Source organism: Suricata suricatta, chromosome 6, assembly GCF_006229205.1.
Source record: "Suricata suricatta isolate VVHF042 chromosome 6, meerkat_22Aug2017_6uvM2_HiC, whole genome shotgun sequence".
Lineage (NCBI taxonomy): Eukaryota > Metazoa > Chordata > Mammalia > Carnivora > Herpestidae > Suricata > Suricata suricatta.
In genome coordinates, this window is record NC_043705.1 from 24,017,475 (window position 1) to 24,038,454 (window position 20,980).

At 52.6% G+C, this 20,980-nt stretch overlaps 2 protein-coding genes across 7 annotated transcripts; one reads left to right on the top strand and one right to left on the bottom strand.

Moving 5' to 3' along the window:
• On the top strand, positions 1-3,861 carry CCNI2 (cyclin I family member 2). Its single transcript, XM_029941167.1, has 5 exons — positions 1-531; positions 768-896; positions 1,402-1,476; positions 3,036-3,176; positions 3,856-3,861. Exons 1-5 carry the CDS (start codon positions 1-3, stop codon positions 3,859-3,861), a joined length of 882 nt encoding a protein of 293 aa, XP_029797027.1.
• Positions 2,993-17,332, bottom strand: SEPTIN8 (septin 8). 6 transcript variants are annotated; one of them, XM_029941892.1, is made up of 9 exons: positions 17,212-17,332; positions 16,029-16,224; positions 15,508-15,688; positions 14,845-15,006; positions 14,172-14,268; positions 13,807-13,975; positions 13,474-13,606; positions 13,186-13,376; positions 2,993-4,341 (listed from the first exon to the last, which is right to left on the bottom strand). In XM_029941892.1, exons 2-9 carry the CDS (start codon positions 16,193-16,195, stop codon positions 4,176-4,178), a joined length of 1,266 nt encoding a protein of 421 aa, XP_029797752.1. In that variant the 5' UTR covers positions 16,196-16,224; positions 17,212-17,332; the 3' UTR covers positions 2,993-4,175. The 6 variants fall into 6 exon arrangements, with proteins under 6 accessions (XP_029797752.1, XP_029797751.1, XP_029797750.1 ...); XM_029941891.1 differs by having other exon boundaries at positions 2,993-4,338; positions 15,508-15,694; XM_029941890.1 differs by having other exon boundaries at positions 15,508-15,694.
• Between the last annotated feature and the right edge of the window lie 3,648 nt (positions 17,333-20,980).

Genomic DNA, 20,980 nt, shown 5'->3' on the forward strand with positions numbered 1-20,980 from the left:
ATGGCCTCTGGCGGGCGGCTCCCCTCCCAGCCTCCGTCTCCAGCGGTGAGATCACAGCCGCGTTTGGGCGAAGCGGCCTGCGGCGTTCCTCTCCCGCAGCCTTGGTGGAACCCGTGGCTCTCCGGGCCGTCACCGAGAGGACCTCGAGCTGCCTGTCCGGCTCTCGGCGTCGCGCCAGGTCCGCAGCTCCCGAGGCCACCTCTCCAGGCCACAACCCTGCGGGTGCCGTGCGACTGGAGAGGCCCTCTGGATGAGCGCCGGCTGGTCGCCAATCTGCAACTGGCTCTGGGCCGCGAGGCGCGCCTCTGGCGTGGCGGCCAATTCCAGGTAGCGGGCCCCGCGGCCGGAGCCTCCCGGGACCACGTTCACCCCCTTCCCCGCGAGCGCACGGGAGACGCGGCCGGGTTCCACCTGCGCCCGCGCCCAGGTGGAGCAGCACCCTGGAGGCGGGGACCTTCACCAGGTGCGTGCCATGCACGAGGCACCAGGAGGCAGTCTCGAGCCCCTCTAGCAGAGAGGGCGCCTTTCTCCGTAGGTGCCTCGAAAGAGGACCTGAGTTGGGAAACTGCTTGGGACCAAAACGGGCTCGAGGACCATCTCAATCCGTGAGCCCCTGAGCAACAGACACTTAGTCCCACCGCGGTTTAAGGTGCAGGGACTTCTCACATCCCCTCTCGTGACCTTCAGCAGGTGTGTGTGCCCAGAGGCAGACCGACACTGGCCACCAACGACCTTCCCTGCCTTTCCCCATCCCCTCTTTCCAACAGGCTGAGATCTGCCACAAGGTCCAGGAAGTCGTGTTGTGGCTCCTGGGGCTTCAGAACATTTTTAACTTCTCCCAAACTACTTTTAACATGGCTCTCACTACCTTCAGCCGCCTACTGGTTTCAGTAAAGGTAGGGGGCCTGTGGGGAAGGTAACAGAGGGTGGGAGAGGAAAACAGACCTCTGCTCCGGATTGCTGCCTGAAAGGTGCACTATCCCAGATGCTCAGAGGGTTACATCCCACTACCCTGCCTGTCTGCCTCAATGTTGTGTGGCTGTCCCTCTGAGGGGACTTAGCTGGGAAAGGACCTACTGTGTGATGAGGTGGGGTGTGTTTGTCTGGATCTGGCCATTGCGGCCTGTGTCCATGATGTGTTGCCTGAAATGCTGCTATATTTCCTACCATCGGTTCATCCCCCTAACAAAGGATTACTTACAAGTCATTGGTGGTTCTGAAATCAGAGGCATATTCACTGGCCAAATGTAAAACATGGCACTAATTTGTGGAGGAATACAATACATGTCCTTTTGAAAAAAGGGGGAAAAAAAACTTAATTTCCCAAAGAAACCCACCTGTGCTTGACCATTTGTTCCTGGCATTCATATTCTGGCCAAATGTGTTTGTTCCATACTGCAGATAAGAGAGAGATTACTCCACTGTGTCATGATTACTTCCTTGAGACTTGCTGCCAAATTTAACGAAGAAGAGGAGGTAGGCATCCCTGGGAGGCCACTCTGGGCAGCTTTTGAGATATAGGAGTGTTACACCAGAGCACTCAGACTTCTGGAAAGCTCTGTGCCCTTAGAAATAGTGGGCTTTTTGGAAAATTCATTAACTTCCCAGGATCCCTGTTGTGCCTCCTTTAGCCCTGTTCAACCCCAAGGCCCCCAAATGGGTACTTAGAACAGCTGAATTCTCCTAGTCCAGCAAACCTAGAGGCCTGAACTCTGGGTAGATCTATCTTTATTGGTTGATGTTTGGTCCCACCTCCCACTGAACAGAAACATTTGTTATTGAGCTAGGAAAAAGGCCTCCCAAACCTAATGTCCATGCCAGAAACCTGTTGAGACTTAAGAACATGCCTGTGTCACTGAAGCTGGTCCTCAGGGACACTGGGACCCTTCTCTTGAGAGAGGCAGGAGGGTCATGTGCCCGGGGTAGAGAAGATGCCCCCACAGGTGCTTCAGGCTTGGTTAAACTTGGCAGTTTGACTGTAGTTTCTGTTTCAAAGATTCTTTTCCAATACACTTCCCAGACCTCCCTCCTTCCCTCTCCAAAACCTCTCCCCCTTTAGGAATAGTGAAGGCTGTCATTTCCACAGGGCCCCCCTTGGCTGAGTTCAAGGTCTGAGGGATAAGAAAAAAATCACTTGTGTGTCCAGTTCCAAACCTTCACTAAAAATGCTTTCAACCCCTGCTCATTAGAATATAATGTGTGCCCCCCACAAAAGGCTTTCTTTTTTCTTCAAACTAAAAATCAAGTAAATGACCCTTAAAAGAAGTATCTGTGGAGGTTACAATAATCCTAGGTTTACCTAAAAAAGTAGACCAGTCTGTAAAGCACCTGGTACTTGAATACTGGTACTCACAGACAAGCCTTACAAGTCCCTCTGGGAAAAAGTCCTTGTGTTTCCAGAACTGAACCGCCTTAAATCAAGGTTGAAGGAAATGTAGTTGCAGCTATAGTGTTGCCAAAACCATGGGAGGTTTTGTGGGTGAGCCTGTCTGGTGTTCACCAGGAAGCTCAAAAACCTACCTTTGCTCTCTCTGACAAGTTATCACGGTGGGGATCGGGAGCAGGAGTGATAAGAATAAAAACTGTGGGTGAGTTCTTGCAGCTGAATGGGAGGGAAGGGGTACACGGCACAGCCCCACCCTCCAAAGCACCTTTGAGCATGAGCAGGAGCCCATTCGTGGATCGAGGCCTGTTTGCATTGAAACACCATATTGTACACCTGAAATCAACATAACACTGCAATTAAACAAAAACTTGCTTGCAGAGGGTGCAAAAACTACACTGCAAATTAAAACAAAACCTTGTTTGCGGGGGAGGGACGGGTGACCATGTGACCTTCACTACACATTGTCATAGCTACCTGGGGCTTGACACATGGCCAAAGTCTGATGTGGTTTTTCTGTCAGAAGCATTTTCAGTGGCACATCACTAGAAGACAACTCTCCTAGGGTCACGGATGCCCGGTTCCCCTGGATAAGAAAACAAGTTACCATGACATGATACAGGGCTTTGGCCTCTTTATTTTCTTTTTACAGTTAATTCCACGCATAAAAGACTTCATAAAGCACTATGGCTCTGGCTATACCCCGGGCGAGCTGCGGAGGATGGAGCTGGCTATTTTGGACAGACTGCACTGGGACCTCTATATTGCGGTGCCGCTTGACTTCTTGACCATAGTAAGTAGGAGGAGTTTGCAGAGTCTGCCCTAGACTCATGTGCGCCTTTGGAACAGTTGTTCACAACGTAGGATGGCAAGCACAGACGTGCACACGTCCTCACACGTACCACAGGGAGGTGACCCACGGGGCTCAGGACATATGTAAGAGGGAAAATGGATGATCTTAAATCCAACACAGTTCTACCAGACTCCCACTTCTAAAAGACAATAGATTAACTTTATAAAGATTTTTTGACGGCACTGTTGTGGTGAGTTTCTCTTTAAATACACACTGCAAAAATATTTGACTTTCCATTCTATGAATACTGTACATAAAAAGCTTTCTGCTTGTGCTACACTTTACACACATTCACTTAGCTGTCTTTATTCACCTACTCATGATTCTTGTTGAGGCTTTAGACCATATTGATCTGGCACTTAAAAAATATCGGATTAGTTGGTATTTGTTAGGGAATGATGGTCATCCTTAAGGAATGATTTGGTTAGTAAGGCAAAATTATGCAATGTGGAAATGTATGGGGTTTTGGTGGGTTAGGAAGCATGAAGATTAAATCACTAAGGGCTGTTTCATTCTGAAAACTGGCCTCTGTTGCCAAGTTGCAGTGTCTCTGCTGTCAAACAGATACAAGTAACTTTTCTGCTATGGTAATCTTGAATGGTATGCTCCTGTTTTTCAGAACTGAAACATTGTCATCTAGGTACTTTAAGCTCTTAATGACCATGCCACAAAGCAGATTGTCTTTTCTCTCCAAGGCTGAAGCTCAGCCTGGCCACAGAATGAGTATTAAGCTTCAAGTCCCTTGTGGGGCCACGGATGGGAATGAATGAAAGGGGGTGGGCAACATTGGATGTTCCCTGATGGAAATTAAACTTGTTTGCACTTTGGGTCATTGATATATGAAAGGTATGGGGTTTTCTGTTCTAACATTAAAAACCACGGTCTCTAGTTCCATGCCCTGGTGGTCCTGGGCTGGCCCCATGTGGTGGAGCTGCTGCCTCAGAGGAATCCTTCCCTCCACGTCGCGTCCCTGACCAGGCAGCTGCAGCACTGTATGGCGGGCCACCAGCTGCTGCAGTTCAAGGGCTCCACACTGGCCTTGGTCATCATCACCTTAGAGTTGGAGAGGCTCATGCCCGACTGGTGTACTCCTATATCTGATCTGCTAAAGAAAGCACAGGTAGACATCAACTTTGCCCTGGACCAGGCTCTCAGTTTTGCCCCTTTAGCGGATACACTCTGCCCCCAAAATGGTACACAACGCCCCTCTTGGCTCTTGTGGGCTCCAGAAGATGTTCTGGCCACAATGACTCTGTGAAGAGTCTACCTAAGGGCTAGGCTTTGCACACTTGGCATACCCTCTGGATGAGTATGGGGTACATGTTCCCTTCACCGGACCAACTGGTGGGTGAATTTCTTGACAGTGACAAGAGCTTTATCTTAGGGGCAGCCCTTATTGTCAAGAGGATGGCTTGAAGTCCGGGGGATGTGTCCAGCTCAGGATGAAGCATCCCTGAGCTTAATATTGCAGCTTGTAAATTTCAGACCCCACCCCTTTTATCAGACTATATGGCACCAGGTACTAGGGTACCATGAGGCAGGCACTGAAGGGTGTGAACACCTGAGGATGGACAGGGTAAGATGGAATTGCATAGTTAAACTAATGACAGTTTTACTGGGGTTCAAGGTGGATGTCCCTGAGATGGTGGGGTTAATGCTCTTAATGGTTGGATCTTCCTGAAATTACTCTATGCTAACACTTAAGCACTCGTTGTTTTATTTGGAATGTAAAATGGTGCTGCTTCAAGGATGACCACTCTGTTTTAATTACAGGTCAGTATCGAGCAGTTGAACCACTGCAAGGAACTTGTAAAGCAGCACCTTGGAAGTTTGTAGTCATCCTCCTACTCAAACAACTTTGTTTCCCTCCCAACCTCTCTGCCTCAACCCTAGTACCCTGCAGAGCATTACAGCAACCCCTTGTTGCTGGGACTCCTCTAAATTCGAAGCTTTATGGATCCTATAACAAGAAAGGAAGAAGGCACTGGAAAGCTACTGAGAAAAAGCTCCTGAGTCTTCAGAAGGCAATAAGGAGGAAAAAAGGCAGGTCGGGGTCCCTGCTGGGATCTGACAGATCAAGACCCTGCTCTCTCCTCTCCCATGGGTCTGAGAGCAGCGTGAATGAATGGATTTTCATACTGCAGCTTTATTTTCTTTCCTTATCCAGCACGGACTGGTGTGGGCCCCTAAGGGAATTGGAGTCAGGCCAGCAGTGGGCCTTGCTCAGGACCAAAGGGCCAGACTGGTTCTGCCTAACCAGCTCATGCTGCTCCACCTACCAGAGCTGGCCAGGTTCTACCAGCTTCCCAGACTTCAACCAAGCATACGTGTAGCACTACATGTGCCAGTGACCCTGCCCATCATTGCAAAAAATGGGACTGTCTCTCCAAATACATGTCCCCTGACTTGGCCATGACTTACGTCTTCTGTTCAAAAGAACTGGATCATAAAGTATGCTTTGTTTAATGTACAGTAACTGGATCAAGCTTCAAATGTGTTTTTCCTTTGTTACTCTTAAGCAAAGTAGGTTACTACGTTAGAAGAATTTTACGTTTAGGAATGATCTCGGCAGCTGAGCCCTGATGGGGAAACACAGCTCTGAGAGCTTGAGGTGGAGATGAGCAGATTCTGAGGCTGAGCCGGCGCCCACACGGTACTCTAGAAGGGGAGGACTCGAGTGGCTGTGATGGAGAAGCCAGCTGTCTCTCAGACAGCAGGACGCTATAGAGCCATTGTCTGGGCGTGAGTGGCCAGCAGGTGGAGCTGCCCCCGGAGCTATGTCAGCAGTGTCGGGGACCTGAATGACTGAACCGCACATGTAGCAGTCATTTGTGAAGTCTTGCCACTGGGAGTGGTTCTCTGTAAATGGGCTAAGCTGTGAGGAATACAACCTGCTACTAGATGCAAAGTGGTCAGAGTCCAGATAGACTCTAATTGTGTCTGTGTGAATCTCTGCCTGTTCTCCACACAAACTGGCTCGTTGGAGCTTCTGTAAAAATAAACTATACTTCCTTTCAAACTCATCAGAATCTAACTCTAAACGTGCTGGGTATCCAGCATTTAGACTCGATAGTCCCATATATTTGGAATATCGCCTCCTGGGGCCCAGCCATGGCTATCTGTAGCCCAGCACTGATGGTGAGGCCAAGACACAGCGTGCTGTGGGGTCACAGCTGCCCCCTGCCTCCTCCCTGGCACTGAGAGGGGGGACCGCAGCAGGTGGAGTCTGGGCTCATGCTGAACGCCCACTCTGGCTCAGGCTGTCCCTGACTTTGGAGAACTGCAGGGACTCCTCGCCCTCTTAACTAGGTGGTTCCGGGAGTAAGCTGGGTCCTCAAAGCTAACCTCTCAGAGAAAGGAGAAGATAGATCTGTGAGCCCTGTTCTGAGAAAAGGGACAGCCTGTTGCTCCATCTTTTAGTAACAGTATTGCTCTTTGGAAAAGCAAACTTCCGCATTGCCTAAGAACCCCTTGGAAGTCTAAGAAAAGTGTTTAGACTGATGAGGCTCGCCTTGGGATTCCAGGTCCCATCTTCCTCTCCTTTTGTTTCTTTTTTCTTTTTTTTTTTTTTTAAGCAACTATCCCACCTCAGATCAGAGATTGGGGATTGTTGTGGTGGGAGAAGTATGCACACAATTTGTCTTGCCTTTGTCCCTGTCTACAGGAGGGGAGGGACTGGCGAAGGACTGTAGCTGCAGACAATGGAGAGGGGAGAAGACGTGGACAGATGGGCTAAGAACAGGGGAGGTGAGCTTCCTGGGTCTTTTTAATATTGTCCAGATATTACTTCCCCTGGACGGGTGAGCTGAGTTGTACAATGCTGATCCCTCTACCAGTATGGCTTTTGTCTCCTCTGGTTTCCTGGAAACCTTTGTCCTTCAAAGCTCAGTGGAGACTTTGCTGCCCTGCTACCTGCCTCCCCACAGGGAGACCTGAGCGGCTCATTCATTATGTCTGCACATAAGTCTCCCTGGTGGGCTATCCGCTCCCTGACCTTAGTCCCCTCTCCTCACAGTGGTTAACCTAGTGCCCAGCAGAGAGAGCTCCTCCACAAAGGGACCCATAGCTTGTTACCGCTTCCCTCAACCACGTCTGCCCTTCTTCAGCCAAATACTCACCTACCAGGGCATCCCAGCTCTACCAAACCATCTCAGGTCCACCAACCCACACTGTCATGTTGCACACCTTTAGCTACATTTCACTGTAATTCCATCATCCCACTGGGTTGCCAAGGAGCAGATATAGCTCAGGAATTAAGGGTACAGACCACGAATCGTCAAATCCCAATTCCACTAGTTACTAGCTGTGTGACCTTGGGTAATTACTTTACCTCTCTGTGCCTTACCTATAAAGTGGAGGGAAATAGTGTCTGATCTTGGGATAATTATGAAGATTAGAGAAGTTAATGCATGGGATGTAATTTAGAACAAGGCCTGACACACCATAAGAACTCAGATGCTAGTTGTCCCATGTCAAGCCTCTTCCACAAGGATGTAAACTCTTAAAAGGCAGTGCTTGCCTTCTCTCATGTCCTGCACCCAATCACGCACTCAAGATTCATGGACCATAGGCTCTTTCCTAACTATGACTCTTCCCTCCGTCCCACACCCATTCCAGAGCTTTTCACAGATGCCCACAGCAGGACTCACTATTAAAACAAAACTCCTATCGAAGCTGATCAACCCTGCAAAGTTCACAGAAAAGACAAGCTGTATTTTACCACAGTCGCAGCAGATTAATAGGCTAGGAAATGTGTTAAATCAGAAAAGCTACTGCCCAAAAAAGACACCACGAAAACTCAAAATAAATGCAAAATTTAATGGGAAAAAAAAAGTACAAAGTGAATGGAAAGGAACAAAAACAGTCGATGTACGAAGGAGTAAATGAATTAACAAGTGAAGCAGCTTGAGAAAAGCTTGTTAACGTAACAGGCGAGCGAGCCACACTTCCCTCGGGCCTCTCATCCAGTAACACGAGCCCCACTTGACAAGCACCCAAACACAGACACATGGAAACGTCTACGCGGTCAGTCTGCACAATTACAAACCACCTCGATTCAGGCCAGCCATCATCGGGGTGACCACGCCTCCCCGTCTGCCGGAGCCCATCCCAGCTCACTCCTGCTGATCTGGCATAATTATAACAGGACCAGCTTTCACTCTGAAAGTCTCAGTTTGGACAATAAATTATATGATTCTATCCAAAACCAACATAGTTCATGAGAGACATGATGGCAAATGCTGGCATGACTCTGCTGACAGCCCCAATAATGCCAAAAGATGATTCTGAAAAGAAGAGGCAAATCAGATCCTGCAGACAGGGGTTGCACCCTGGACGGGGCGGCTTGTTAAATAATGGCACGTTTTAAGCCCGTTTTGTGCACCATGGATTAATTTGGTCTCGGCTGAAGACAGACTTCCAAACACAAACAGCGCAGGGAGAGGAGGGCAGCTAGGCTCACTACAGCCGTGGGACCTGTGGGAGCAGCTCAGACCCCAGAAAGTATAAGAGTGACAGGTCTCCCGAGAGATGCTGGGAAGCCCTGCACCCACAGGAAGGGAACCAGCCACAGTTCTAACCTTCCAGTATGCCCGAGGTGCAGCCCTCGGCTGTGGTGAATGGGTGACAGACTGTGTCCCCAAATTGGCCCATGAACCAGGAGTCTGTGTTTCTTATCTAACCAGCGAAACCTCTGGGTCGTTGAGCCTCGTCTCCAGAAATACATTAGCTGACAGAGGCAATCTTAAACATCATGCTTTAGCCCAAATGAATACACTCTCACACATATAATCCCCCTAAAGTCAGGCCACTCACAGTCCACATGTGCCTCAGGTAGACGCTGATTTGCCTATTGAATGCCCAGGCTGAAGCCCCTCACAATCTGGATCCGCCCCTGGTCACGGCATGACACTCAGCAGTTTCACTCTGGACATCCATAAGACCTTCTCTGCTGCTGGTGAGGAGGGCAAGGCTGCCTTTTTCCTGCCGTGCCTCAGGGACACACACACGGCTCACCCCTCCTCCCCACTCTGAATGGAGCCCCATCTCAGAAGGGCAGGATGAAGCTAGGACTTGGTCCTGGAAATCAGTAAAGCAGGCCAAGGCAGAAGAGGGGAAACAGCGATGGGCAGGAAGACGGAGGACATGAAAAACAAACGACCATTCCAACAATAAATGAGTGCGCCTCCCCAGGCTTCTGACTAGGGAGCGCACTAGACGGGGGGCTCCTTGAGGGCAGGGTTGCGTGTTACTCTGGTTAGCCTGCGCCCAGCACAGTGCTCCATCAACATTAAATGAGATCCTTTCACCTACTCAATTTGTATCTCCTACTTCATCACGCCATATTCTCAGCCCTGATACTCCCAGTGGCTCGCAGACCAACGGGAACGTAGGAGAATCGATGCCGCTAGGACTTCCTTACAAGGATCCCCTGAAGAATGCAGTGGAGGCGGGAAAGCTCCTTGGCTGGTAGTGTTTTCTTAAACAGTCCACACGCATCAGACACGACACCTTCATGTCTTTGCCTTGCAACTCGGCCAGGAACACAGAAAACAACGACTTTCCCGGCGGAGTACTCTTTGCATTTGGAATATGCAGGGTTGGTTTGGGGGAGTTCTTAGTTGGAGTCAAACACTTAACACGCACGTGGAGGAGTCCCTGTGTACGGGTGGAACCTGTGGAGCGCACAGACAATGGCTTTGGGCTGCTGTTCCATTTACATCTGCATTGAAAACGCTGGATGTAGTCTCGCTTGTGTCCCACTTTCATCCATAAAGAAATTCCAAACACTGTCATCACAGGATGTTTATTACCCACCTCTCCCTAAATAGAATAGGGATCCTTTATACATAAGAAAGGTTTAGAGATATTTTTAGTTTTTAAAAAATCAGGGAATCTGGGTTACTTACGAAAATAATGGGAGAGGATATTATTTGTCTTTACGCTTGTGCCAAAATAAAAATTTAGAAATATCTTAAAAGTTATTATTGAAATTAAGGTCTAGGTTAGAAAAATTAAACTGAGGGGGGGATCGGGCAGATTTTGCAGCGTGTATACCGGACCACGCGGCCACACCTAGGACACCGTGTGAGTTGCCGTCCCGACGCTGAACCATTAGGCCGAGCATCGCCGGCCGGGGCCTTCGCTAGAGCGGCACATGACTGCTCCGTCAAGGAATAGTGACACTGTAAATGGAAGACCAGCCACTGGCTCTGAAAAAAATAAACCTTGTCAGTCTTGGATTCCAGCATTCATGGCTTTGATGTGTTTGCATAGAGAGGGGTGGCCTGCCAGGCCCCGGACAGCCTGGCGGTGGGGCAGGGACAAAGCAAGGCTGTAAACACTGGAGTCTGTACCGGCTCCCAGTCCGTCCTCACACCATTGTTATGGGAGGAGAAGGGTCACAAGGTGTAACTCAAGCAACTTAACACATGAAAGTCTAAAGTCCACTCTTGACATGTAAGTCTGTGCGTGCATTAACTGAAAAATAAAAATAAAACAAACAAAACAAAAACAGACACATTAAAAGATACGCAGACGACCAAATCAAACAGAAACAAAAGACAGCAAGTTGGATGCTGGGAAAGGGCAGTCAGTTTGGCATTTGTGGCGCACAAAGCAGAGAATTCGCTTCAGTTTGTGGCATCCCAGGCTGAGGGTCAAGATCTGATTGGGAAGTAATTTTGCAAAATTGGATTAAAATCTGAAGACTACATATAACCAATCAAAGCAATTCAACTCTTGGTTGTCATGAAAAACCACTCCCAGCCCCTGAAAGCACTCCTCACACACCAGGACGAGAGGAAGGTGCGCCCGTGGCCACCCTACCTGTCCCACTCCTGGCCCCACAGGCCAGCACTCCTCCGGAGGCCAAACTGACTGAAGCTTTCTGGCATGTCCAGCAAGCAGCCAAGACCTGTTTCCCAGACCCAGGCCACCCTGGAGGAGGAGGGAGACCCAACACCATGGATGAACTCGCACCCCGAGAGCTGTGCCCTTGCAACCAGCCTGCACCCCACCTCCTAGCCCTGACCTGGCCACACATCCTTGTCTTTGGGGTCTGGGTGGTCTTTCCATAGCTTATCTCCTAGGAGACTCTGCCTGCCTTTTCTGAAACAAGATAGCCTGGGCCAAGTTGGCAGGGAACCGGGCACAGTCTCTTTAGATGCCAACACCTGGGATGCAGTCCCACACAGCCTTTTCCAGGCGAAACCGGATTCCTAGCTCCTAGCTTGAAACCCACATAGAGTCCAGTTCACAGAGCCCCAAGGCTCACCAAGCCAAGAGCTGGATCTGGGGCTGGGGCTGGAAGCAAACGCAAAGCAGAGATCAAATTCATATGACTGAGGGGAATGTGGGGGCTAGGGTCCTCCCTGGGGACAGGCAGGGGATCATGTCTGCCAAGAGTGCTAGCACAAGGGGTGGGGCCAGGGGAAGCAGGATGAGGGAGACTATAGAAAGGAGGGGGGAGGGGTCTGTCCCAAAGTAGAGGGCAGGCCTTAGGAATAAGAACTAGCATTCATTCCTAAATGCCTGGCTTTGTCCCCCTCAACTCCCCCACAGAGTAGCTCATGAAGATTTTTTCCCTTAGATGTCTCTGTGCTTATGTGTCCTGGGGGCTGTGTGTGTTGGATGACATGTGCCTGAGTCTGTGCATGTGATAGGGCTGGAGTGAGAGTGAGAGAGAGTATGCGTGGGTGTGTGCGTGTTGGGGAATGCAGTACTGGGGGCAGGGAGAGTGTCGATGCCACAAGGAGAGTCCCAGAACCACAGCTGGCCACGCGCTGCATGGCATTAACCACAAGCCTCCATGCCACCAAGGAAAGAAGGGCCTGAACACACACATTCCCAAACATTCCAAGAAGACATGGGAGTTCAAAGAACCCGAGAATCAGGGTAAAAATGGAATCACCTGCTTAGTTCCTCAGCTGACAAGAGATAGATGGTACCAGACACAGGCCAGGGGCAGGGAGAGGCGGGGATGGATGAGAACCCACAGTGTGAAGAGGTACAGGACTCTGAAGGAGGTGGGGGGGTGCTGGGAGGCCCCTAGGAACCAGGGCATCTGGACTCTAGCTGAGAGTGTGGAGTCTTTGAAAAAGGCTGAGCAGAAATGACTCAGAGTTGCCCCCACCTGGCCAAGAGGTTCACTGCACTCCTGGAGGCTGGGCAAAGCCTACCCTCCCTGGTCCTCTCTCCTCCAACTCTAACTTCTACTTGAAGGGCAGCTCCTCTCTGGAACAGGACTCCCAGAGCCCCTTCAGGGAGCTGCTGTCCTTCCATGTACCTGGCAGTGAGCAGAGTGCCCAGAGGGCCAGTGCTGCCTGGGCTCAAGCAGCCACCTGCCAATCAACGTGGGTCCTGCATCCACCAGATCAGAGAATGAGGGGCATGCACCACGCCTGCCTGAGCAAACCTACAGGAGCTTTTGGAATCTGAAAATGTGGACATTCACAGGTCTTGCCCCTCTCCGGGCTTGAAAGACCTTCTCTGAGACCTCTATACCCTTTTAGGGGCTATACCCTGCCTATTTGGCCCAGTCTTCACCATCCCAGCTCTGAAGGGGCTGCAGAAGAGGGGGAGGGGGGCAGAGAGAGAGAGACAGAGAGAGAGCCTGAGACAGAGCCAGGAGAGAGGGAGAGAAAGAGCGGGAGAGAGAGAGAGAGAGAGAGAAAGGAAGAGGGAAAGGTTGGGGTGGGAGGGTAGCAAGGGGTTACTTGTGCAAGACAGAGCATGCACAAATACCCAGTGTCCTGAGATATCAGGCTCACCAGTGAGAGGAAAAGAAAGGAGGACAAGAATGAGGCAGGGAAAACAGGTGGGACCAAGAGCCAAATGGTGACTAGGCAGAGCATGGGTGAGAACCACAGACTCAAGGAGCCAAGAGTAGGACAGAGTGGGCGCCCAGGACGGAGCAAGAGCCCGAGTGGGCAGGAGGCCCACCACCTACTTCTTCTTGTCCTTGTCCTTCCTCAGAGGCTGCTGCGAGGTGGCGTGCAAGGCCTGGGACTGCAGGGCCTCCACCGCGGCCTTCCTGCGGTTGAAAGCGCTAGTCTCCTCCTCCAGCTCCCTGCGCTTCTCCTCCACCTTGCGCTTCTCCTCCTGGTGGACCCGCTTGAGGTGCTCAAACTTCTCGTGCAGCTGGGAGCAGAAGAGGAGGAGCAGGGGCTTCCTGCGAGCCTGGCCAGGCCCCACCCTCCCTCACCTGGCCTCACCCCAACCCAGAGCCCGCACACACCTCCCTCTCCTTCTCCTTCAGCTCCAGCTCTGTCTCCTTCACTTTGTTGACGAACATCTGCCTCATCTCTTCCTCCTTCCTCTGCAGCTCGCTCAGGAACTCCTTGCGCTTGGCCTCGTAAGTCTCCTGCAAGCTGTGGAGACCCACAGAGAAGAGGCCGAGGGTGGGATTGTAGCAGAACAGGATGGGGTAGAGCTGGAAAAGGGCACACCCCCCACACCCCTCTCCCTGGCTCATGAGACACCCCCCCACCCACCACCCAGGTGCAGCTGCCAGAACGGCAAGCCTGCCTGTGACTGTGGAGATGGGCTCATGCCCCCCAGAGGATGTCACCTGAAGGGCTGGCTGTCACCATCGCTGTCCTGGAAGCCCATCTCCTCCAGCTTGCAGCGCCGGTACAGCTCGTAGTGCCGACTGTGGGTCTGTTCTCGGAGGTCCTCCATGTTCACCCTGATCAACATCTCCCGGAGCTTCACAAAGTCACAGTGGTTCTCATTCTCCACTGAAAGCACAGGGCCCGTGGGGCATGAGGCGGACACACAGACGGGCACAGGGAGTAAAGGGCACAGGACAGCAGTCACAGTGCTACTGGCAGACTCCAGAGGCAGCACAGGCACTGGATGGTCACAGGGAGGACACAGGCCAGGGGACTGAGTTTAGGTTCCCCACCGGGGGATGTGCTGCCCCCAGGCACTTACCCTGCACCACTCCCCACGGGTACTGCCGTGCTCGGACCAGCTTGTTCCCCACCTTCACCTCCTCAGTGCTGCCGACCACAGCGAAGGGCAAGTGCGCCTGGAAAGGAGCCCAAGTATAAGTGAGCACTGGGTGGACAGACTAACGAACAGACCCTCCCTCACCATTCTGGCCCCAGGGAGGGCTCTGTCAGATCTGAACAAGGCCTGGCTAGATGCTTACTTCCTGGCTCTCTTTTGGAGAAGGATCCTAGAACCTCCAAATAGGAGAGTAGGCTGAACCTGCACCCCCATCTTCCTCACATTCGAGGAGTTCTTTCGGCCGTTGGGCTCCCCGGGGGCATTGGAGGCTGCCTCACAGGACCTGTGAGCCTGGCTTTCCTCCACATTCCCAAGCTCTGGCATCTTGCCTACTTACACCTACAGGTTTCAGTTCCTGCCCTGCATCCTTATCTTGTGAAACTTAAGCTTGGGAAAGGCCCAGCACCAGACCAATACCCAATTCTTCCCATCTCCTGGCCGGAGGACATAGGACTGGCTGGCTTCCAGATGCCCACCCATCTTTTCTGAAGAAACTAAGACTGGAATCTTGGGAACCAGAGTCTCTAGGGCTGTGTCACAGATCTGTACTGGCTCCAAGTCCCCTCTGCCCACAAGGCCAGTGCCCAATGCTCACATTCATGACTGCATTAATCTCCGCAACAGCCTCATCATCAGTGGGAAACTGGTAAATCTGAACCCCGTTGCTGACCAGCTCCCCCATGATCTTGATCTTGAACTTGTGGAGCTCACTCTTGGAGATGGTGTCAGCCTTGGCAATGATGGGAATAATGTTCACCTGCCAGGATGAGGGGTGAAGGGCTGCAGGTTAGTTCTGCCTGACTGTGCACAGCCCTGCCCAGGCCACATCCCTGGGCAGAAGGGCAGGGGGCCAGAGAGATGGAGCTGCTCCCATGGACAGTCCCAGCCTGAACCCAGCCTCCTGGGGCCTTTCTAATAGGTGATAACAATTGACTATGGTGCTTCTTACAGCCCTGGTTCCCTCAAACCACCACCCAGCCCTAAAATTAGTTCTCTGGGCAAACCCAGCTTTGACCTGAGAATAAGAAATAATTCAGCTAGAAGGAAGGGGCTCAGGAACAGAATGAGACTGAGCTCTACAGAACGAGCCCAGAGTGATGAGGACCCACTGGAGCAGTAGGGGAAAATGCAAGAGAAAACAGACAGGGCCAAGCGCAGAGAACTGAGCAGCAGAGCCCCTGAGGACCACAGTGGGCAGTCCCACTGCAGCCCCCAACCCAGGGGAGAAAGCCCAGGCACAAGTTTAAGGGGGTGGTACCTTGCTGTCTAGTTTCTTCATGGTCACCAGATCCAGGGACTTGAGGGAGTGCCCTGTGGGAGTGATAAAGTAGAGGCAGACGTGGACCCTCGTGTCGTGGTAGTCGAAGAGCGAGCGGCGGATCTTCAGCTCCTCCTGCAGGTAGTTTTCGAATTGCGTGTCGATGTAGTCAACTATGGGCCTGTAACTAGAGACAGCTCCGTCACTCCCGAGCAGGCACCGAGCCGCAGGGCACAGGGCTGCCTCCCAGCCTACTCTCTGTGAGGACAAGCAGCTTCTGACTGGGGTTCCCTGTCTGGCTACAAGTGGCCGACCCTGTCTCCTAACCTCCAACAGGTCCTCAGGACCTCAGGTGTTCCAAGAGGCCCTCCTCCGGCGCCCATGGAATGTGGGGCCTGCCTATTTATATGGCGGCAGCTTGGAAGGAAGCGTGCTTAAGCAGAGTGTTAGAATCAAGACCACCATGGGGGACAGGGGGGAGGGGCATGAGAGCAGGCAGGGCTGCCCTCCCCGCCTCTTGCCTCTCATCCTTATTGATCTGGTCCCCGAAGCCCACAGCGTCCACGATGGTCAGCTTGAGGTGCACATTGCTCTCTTGGAGGTCATAGGTCTGGGGCCGCAGGCGCACACACTCCTCATGGTGACTGGCTTCCTCAGTCTCGAAGGTCGTGTTGAAGAGCGTGTTCATCAATGTGGACTTGCCAATGCCAGTCTCCCCTGGGGAACAAGGAGTGGAGGAGAGGAGATGTCAAAGGTTAGAAACGGGGCTGTCCCTGGCTGCTGGCTAAGATGGGTAGGGCTCACCACCCTCAGCTTCCACACAGAAGACAGGGGCAGGCCTCCAATTCCATTCCTTGAAGTCCTCGTCCCCAGGAGCCACCCCTTCTTGGTGGCCTCAAAAACGTGTGGAAGAAAAAGCCAAAAGGCCGACCTGGACATAAGCCATAGCTACGTGGGATGTGAGAAATGTTTCCTCAGGGTGTGGGGAAGAGGCAGAGCCAGGTAGCTGTGAGATCCACTGGACAGTAGAGCCTCTTTTGGCCACAGTGGGACCCATCACCTGCTCTGCACACCACCCTTCCTGGACCTGGGCTGGTCATGAGCTCAGCAGGGCCAGGATCTGAAGCCATCAGGGGCCTCCTGCTCCATCTAGCTTTATCCAGCTCAGGACAGGCTGCTTCCTGAGGGGCACCCAGAGCCCAGCAGATGCCAGGGCTTAGGTACCTGTGGAGGGCATGGCGGAGCTCTTTGTGCCCTTGCCCTTGAGGCTCATGGAACCTCCTAGAGCTTCCCTGTTTGGAGCTGTATTTGTTCAGATGCGTGCTGGAGCTCATGCACGGTATTATCACAGGACAGTCTCATTTACCATAGTGTTCTTGACACACAGTAGGAACAAGAGTAAATGTTTTTAAAATAAACACACAAATCGAAACCTCTGTAATAGAGACTCTCAGCTTATAAAGCACTTTACACGCCTGATCTTGTTTACTCTTTGAGGCAACTGGAGTCAGGCCCCCAAGATCTCTCCTTGACCCTGGCAGAGATACCAATCAAATCCTCGCCATGACCCTCAAAGTGTCTGTCTGCCTAGGAGGTCCCTTGTAGCTCAACAAGCAGACCGGGCACAGCGCTCACTCCATCCCTTGGAAGGTTCCTGTCCACCCCCTGTCTGGGGCCACCCCCTGGCCAGATTATGACACGTACCCACACAGAGGATGTTAAAGCTGAAGCCCTGTGTGACCGACTTGCTGACGAGCTGGTCTGGGAGGCTGTCGAAGCCCACATGGCCGCCAAGGGAGAGGCTCCGGGGCTCTGGCTCTGCATTCTGCCAAGAGAGAAATAGGGCAAGGCAGTGAGCCCCCCGGGGAAGAGGGGCCGCGCAGGGAGAGGCTAAACCCCATGAGCACGCACCACCCCTCGCCCTGGTCTGAATTCTCAGCAAATCTTAGGACACAGTGTGAGTCTGCCAGAGCTCCAACTCCAGGACGAGTTTCTACACAGGAAGCCCAGTGTGTCTCAGGGCCCCTGATCCCATCCCAGAAAAGGGTTTTCTCCCATGGCTCTTCTCTACCTGGGCTGGGGAGTGGAGCCTGGGCCTGGGGCATCCCTGGCACAGATGGCCCAGGGAACCATCTATCCTAGTTGCTACCCCTGAGGGTTCACCTGGCCCCCTGCACAGGAAGAGGGATGGTCCCCCCATCTTAAATAAAGGTTTCAAGAGGCCAACGTTGGAGAGTGTGTATGGTCCTATAAGCCCCCTCTCAGACCGCACAGATACTCCTACTGAAGCGGGTCTGGTCCGACCCCCTTACACCTGATCTCTGTCAGGGGGCCCTCCCTCACTGTGAGCTGGGTTCACAGCTCTCCATGTAGGCCCCTTGTTCCTCAGGCGCCCAAGCATGGAGTACACAAATGGGCCCCACTAAAGGGGCTGGTGCTCCCTCACCCACCACTGGGTTTCAGGGCTAGTGTCTGAGGCCTCATCCCTCCTGCCCCGGCCGTGTTCTCTAGGCTCTGGCTCATACCACCCTCCCACACCCACTCTAGCCCTGGTTGTTTAGACAAAGATTCTGGATGAGAATACAGAGGCCTGGCCTCAGGAGAGAGGCAGGCAGCAGGTCCCGAGTGAGCTAGGGCCACTAGAGCTGGCCCTCAGCACTATAAAAAGAAACCAGCAGGACCCAAAGCAGAGGGTCAAAGTCCGACTCCAGTTGGTGCAGACGATTTCTCTGCTTCCCTGGGAATGGGGATGAAATGCTGTCCTCCAAAGGAAGGTTCCCAGGCTCAGTCTTCCTGGGTTTGGCCCTCCTAAGGGCAGGCCGCAAACAGCTCCAAGTTGGGCAGAAACACGTCTCCTCTATTCTTGAACCACTCTGCCCTGAGTGCCCACTGGAAAGAGCAAGGACAGGCAAGGGCAGTGCGTGTGAGGACCATCCTGCCATCCTGCCCACAGCTCCAGAGGGGAGGGAACAGGCGCAAACGGAGACGGCCCCAGGAGCTACTGATCAGCAGGACAGCGGCAGCCCTCACACCAATGTGGAGACCAAGCAGTGGGTGCCCTGCGCGCCCGCCCTCCTTGCAGAGGGATCTCGTCAGCCCCTGGGCGCATTCTGACCTCCATAGCTGCCGCCTGTTACCTCAGCCTGAACGCCTCCAACATTCTTTCCTCCCCACCAGAGGCCCCCACCCCGCCACATGATCTCCACCCTCTCTCCTTGACGAATGATGCTCTCCCCCTCACCCCCTACCCCTGCTCAGACACTGTTGCCTTTTATCGATGAAGGCCAGGTGTGTGTTTGGCAGCCTCGGGGCAGTGTACTATCTCCTCAAACAACTCAGGGTTTCCCCTAAACCTGATCTCTGATAACCTTCTCTCCACAGAGTCTCTGCTCTCACAGCTGACCTTTTCTCCATATCCCCTGTCCCCAGGGGATCGTGTCACAACCTCCCCACTCAAGCCCAGGTTGCCCCCAGGGCTGCAAACATAATCCAACAAAGACGCCCCAAAGGCAGCTTCCTCTCACTGGTGCCCACATCAGAAACAGTTAATAGAGCATAGGATGCGCTGGGTCAGGTCCAAACTCCACAGGCGTGACATCCTAGGCCCAGCGCAGTCTGAGGTCTTCCTCCTAGGCTCGGCCAGGTTACCTCTAAATTTGTTCTTCCAACAGGGTCCCCTTCTCCGGGCTCCAGAGCTCACACTCCCTTTTCCCTGGCACTTGCTCTGTCCTGGCTCCATGTACCTACATCCTAGACCCCTCACTTGGTTGTGACCCCATGATTAGTTGGCCTTTCTTTATGCATCCTGGTGCTCTGATTCTTCCATAAGCTCACCAACGTTGGCTGCAGGCTGGGGGAGGTCAGGCTTCCCGCGCTCCCCACCCTCCCAGCACTACGCCCGACATGCTAGACAATGCTGCCATTTATAAACTACTGAACACTGTCTTCAACTGCTGTGGCATCAGGGGCATCTGCCCACCTCACACAGAGCTTCACTATTTAGTCTCGGTTCCACCTGCTCGTGGCAGCTTCAGGATCAAATGGAGGACAGAGGAGTGAGTCTAGAGCATTTTTCTTTACAGGCGAGACAGAAAATCTCCAAAATTTAAGGCGTGCTGTGCTTGCAGAGAAGGCTATGTGTTTATTCATCCTCTTCCTCCAAGGGTGACACAATCGGGATGCAATCCAACATCCTGTAGCCTGCCGCCAAAACCCATCGTGTCCACTGTGTCTGGGAACCGCACGCGCGCACACACTCGGCCGCAGAGTCCTTGCACAGAGACAGAGGCCCCCCCAGTCCTGAGTTTCCCCCATACCCTCCAGTTCCAGGCTCCAAAGGCTCAGAGCAGCACTGGAGTGGGGGCTCTTGCAGAAGTCCACCTACCCTGGCTCTGCTGGCCCTGAAACTCCGCTCTCTCTGGAGAAGTGTGTGGAGTACTGGGAGGTGTTCATCCCCGGACTGCTGTCCAGGCTGCACTCCATCACTCCAGGGACCACAGGGCTGAGGCAGTCAATGCCTGCTCAGGAGCATCAGGGACCAGGGGACTGCTGATCTCAAGGGCATGTGTGCACACACACATGCATACACACAGAAGAGTGGCCTCTGGTGCTGAGGAAGGCAGAATGCTGTTCCCTCGTCTCCGGAGACGGATCTGACTTCCTGACTCTGCCAAGGTGTGACTCATGAACGCCAACCTCTCTGATCCTATATTTGGCATCAACAACATGTGATCGAAGGTGTACTGCTCACTACCAAGTGCCTGAACCGGGTGTCTCTGTTGACCCAGCCTAGGAGGAGCCGGTAGCACCCAAAGCATCACCAGCATGTCTCAGTTAATACAAATCAGAAGGAAATTTCAGATCTCCCAGTGGCTGCCTGGTGACCCTACAAATGCCCTGCAAGTTGCAGGGAAGACCTCAGCTCCAACTCTAAAGGTAGGTCCGAATAGTCCTAAGGCGATCATCAGTGTGATCCCATGAGTGGCTCAGGTAAACGCGAGTGACCCAGGGTGAACCTCTATGACCATCTTGTAACCACTAGGGGGGCTGGCATAACACTAACACCCACTCAGAAAATCCCAGGAGGAAGCCAGTGCCTGCTCTTCCTCTGGGCTTTTCCCTCTACCCCAGGCCGTATCTCCCCTTAATGCTTCAGCTAGTCAAGTGGGCCCATCCAGTACTTGCAACTGCAGACATCCTGACCACTAGGGTTTCTAAAGTGAGACTCTGAATGCAGAGGAACAGAGAGAAAGGGAGGAGAGTAAGGAAGGGAAGGAGAAAGTGTGAAGAGTAAAACGTCTCAGTGTTTACAACCAAAGGAAGGAATGAGGACCACCCTGTGTGAACTAAGCCAGGTGCTTTACGGTGTCCTACACAGTCCTTCCCCACCCTGTGTGGCAGACACCACTACAGTCCCCATGTTACAGGCAAGGAAACTTGAGGTGCACAGATACTAGAGAATGAGTCAGAGCAG